The sequence below is a fragment of the Medicago truncatula genome, chromosome 4 (genome assembly GCF_003473485.1).
Source record: "Medicago truncatula cultivar Jemalong A17 chromosome 4, MtrunA17r5.0-ANR, whole genome shotgun sequence".
Taxonomy (NCBI): Eukaryota; Viridiplantae; Streptophyta; class Magnoliopsida; order Fabales; family Fabaceae; genus Medicago; species Medicago truncatula.
In genome coordinates, this window is record NC_053045.1 from 10,353,164 (window position 1) to 10,355,866 (window position 2,703).

The 2,703-nt window shown below is 29.0% G+C and overlaps 1 protein-coding gene across 1 annotated transcript; it reads right to left on the reverse strand.

Annotated features, from left to right (window-relative positions):
• Nucleotides 1-748: 748 nt before the first annotated feature.
• LOC25494404 (non-specific lipid-transfer protein) lies at nucleotides 749-1,870 on the reverse strand. Its single transcript, XM_013599737.3, has 2 exons — nucleotides 1,479-1,870; nucleotides 749-998 (listed from the first exon to the last, which is right to left on the reverse strand). Exons 1-2 carry the CDS (start codon nucleotides 1,814-1,816, stop codon nucleotides 986-988), a joined length of 351 nt encoding a protein of 116 aa, XP_013455191.2. The 5' UTR covers nucleotides 1,817-1,870; the 3' UTR covers nucleotides 749-985.
• Between the last annotated feature and the right edge of the window lie 833 nt (nucleotides 1,871-2,703).

The window sequence follows — 2,703 nt, forward strand, 5'->3', positions numbered from 1 at the left end:
CCCTATTATAAAATATGAAACAATTTAAAATAAAATTTAAATATGTTAAAAATTACTAAAGATAATAAAATATGGTTATTTAAAAGTTAATTTTATACTCTAAATTATAAAATTGATAGCAAAATATTTAAATTTATTTATCATTGACATTTAAACTATAAATAAATGAATTTATTTTTCTAAAATGGTGGTTCAAAATTAGTATATATCATAAAAAAATAATATTAATGTTAAAATAGTTTAAAATGTAGTGCATATTTAATTATTAAGGGAGGAGGTTGTAATTCAAACATCTTAAAGGGGAAGGGAGTAAAACTTTTATTTTTCAAGAGAGAGGAGTGTATATTTTAATATTAGAATAGAGGGAAGTGTAATTCAAGCATCTTTAAGAGGAGATGAGTGTAATTTACTCATAACTTATCCTCAGATAAATTTTACTTTTCAATGAGAATTATTGTCCAATTAATTAAATTTGTGTGGACAGAATTGGAAAATATAAAAGAAAACACTTTCATCCCAAATTTTATTTCCTTTGTCTTGGCTCCATATTCTTAAGGAAGCGATGACTAAGAATAAAGATAGTCTTTGGTAACATTTTCAATTGAGCTTTTTATGTTGTCCCCAATTTCATTTCCTTTGTTTTATTAGTAGTAGATAGATCTTGAACAATTACTTCTCTAGAATAAAACACTTTCATTCTTTTTCAGCTAATTAATAACGTGAATACTCAGAAATTCATGAACTCAAATTAAAATAAGAGTAATGACATAACCAGGTAAAAACCCAAAATATTTCACCAAGTAATTCATATAAAAACAACACATGCAGAGGTAAGAGACTATCGAATACAGTCTGGTACAAGAAGGATAGGGCCACATATAAAATGAGCCTCCATCAGTCTCATTATTATTCTTAAAAGCATTAAATGGCACTCTCAAATACTAGTGAGAAGTTCCCATATAACTTTGGAGCCGCAACATCATCTTCAAGCCCTGATGCTGTAAATACAACCAAACAAAAAAATATAGTCAATAATTAATTTCCACTTTTCGACCTTGAATATTAACTAATAATAACATCAAAAAATAAATAACCAATAAAGAAGCAGTAGATCAGAAGTAACTAATTAATCCTAAAAAAATTCCAAAAAAAAATTATTATTAAGTAAATTCCAAAAAATTCACAAAAATGTTTATTTAAAAAAAATTATAAAATATCCTCTAAAAACATTATAATTTTTCTTACTTCTAAAATTTTGTATGCTTATTATTGTGATGCTTTAATAGAGTTGCTTCATTTTTTCTAAACAACTAGTATTGTGTTATTTTAATAGTCAAGATTTGTAACCTAGACCTATTTATACAGTGTTTCTTAAATATTACTCGCTCCGGTAAGCACTCTTTGCCTCTAATAAAAGAGTGCTTACATATCGAGACGGAGGGAGTATGACATATAAAAGGGAAAGTTACAACACATACGTAGCACAGTTGGTAGAGGTACTGATCTTGTATGGAATGTTAACACCACATTTGCCAGGGAGACCAGCAGCTATGTTAGGATTCAAACCAGAAATAGCACCAGCAGCACTTTTCAAGCAGTTGCAAGCAGCCTGACGGTCAGGCGTGGTAGTGGCGGCACTGTTAAGTCTCTTGACTCCACCACAGCATGCTGCAGATGGACCAGAACCACCTTTAAGATATCCAATGCATGGAGCAAGAGAACCAGTTACTGTTCCACATGTGATTGCAGCTTCAGCCATAGGTGCAACAATGATGCACATCATCAAAAGAACACATGCTACCTTCATGCTTGCCATTATATTTCTTTGTAAAGAGAAATGTGTCTTTGTTTTTCTAGGTTTGTTTGATTGGTGAGTGTAGAGTGGAAGAGGGTGGGGGTTTATATAGAAAAAAAGATGAGGTGGGAATTGGAATTTAGAGAAGATGGGAAGATGAGCAGAGTGATGGCGTTGGCGTAGTGCATGTAGCTCTGTCGGTATTGGTGGTAGTTGAAGGCTGTATTAAATGAGGTATGGTACTATTGTCTACAATTATTGAACACTTGTCTCACTATCATTGATTTTAATTTATTACCACGGTTGCAGTTAGATTTGGTGATAATATTTGTGGGACCCTTATAAAGTGGTAAAACATTATTGACCTTTTTTAAATGACGATTATTATCGCAGTAATCTTTAAAAAGAAAAAATTGATCTTTTTAATTGAGTAAATTTTCAATGATTTTCAAAAGTTTTAACATAATTGCATTTTTATGATATTACTTGAAGCTTAACTTTTTATTAAACTTTGTTAGGTCTTGCTAACAAGTAGATTAAGATATTATTTACGAAACCGACAAAAGAAAATTTATCATGAAAATACAAGTTAAATACTTGTTAAATTTTATCTTGCATAATTTTTGATACAAAAATTGTTAATTTTAGATGCTTAAAAATACATTAAAGACATTTGCTAATATTTTCTAACTTCGTTTAACGGAGAGGAACTTCTGTTACATTTAAAATAGATATTTTATCATCATATTTAAATATTGTTCTTTTTTTTTACTCTTAAATTAAGACTTTCCTTTCTACCGTGTCTTTATTTGCTTCTCTATCGAATTTTATTTTTTAGATATTTTTTCTTTAGTTCAAAAAATATTTTTGTACAACAAGTTTCTCTTTTTTTCTTTCTTATATTTCTT

What these genes read in the sequence shown, in the direction of transcription:
- LOC25494404 (XM_013599737.3), bottom strand. Translation starts at nt 1,816, where the DNA reads ATGGCAAGCATGAAGGTAGCATGTGTTCTTTTGATGATGTGCATCATT.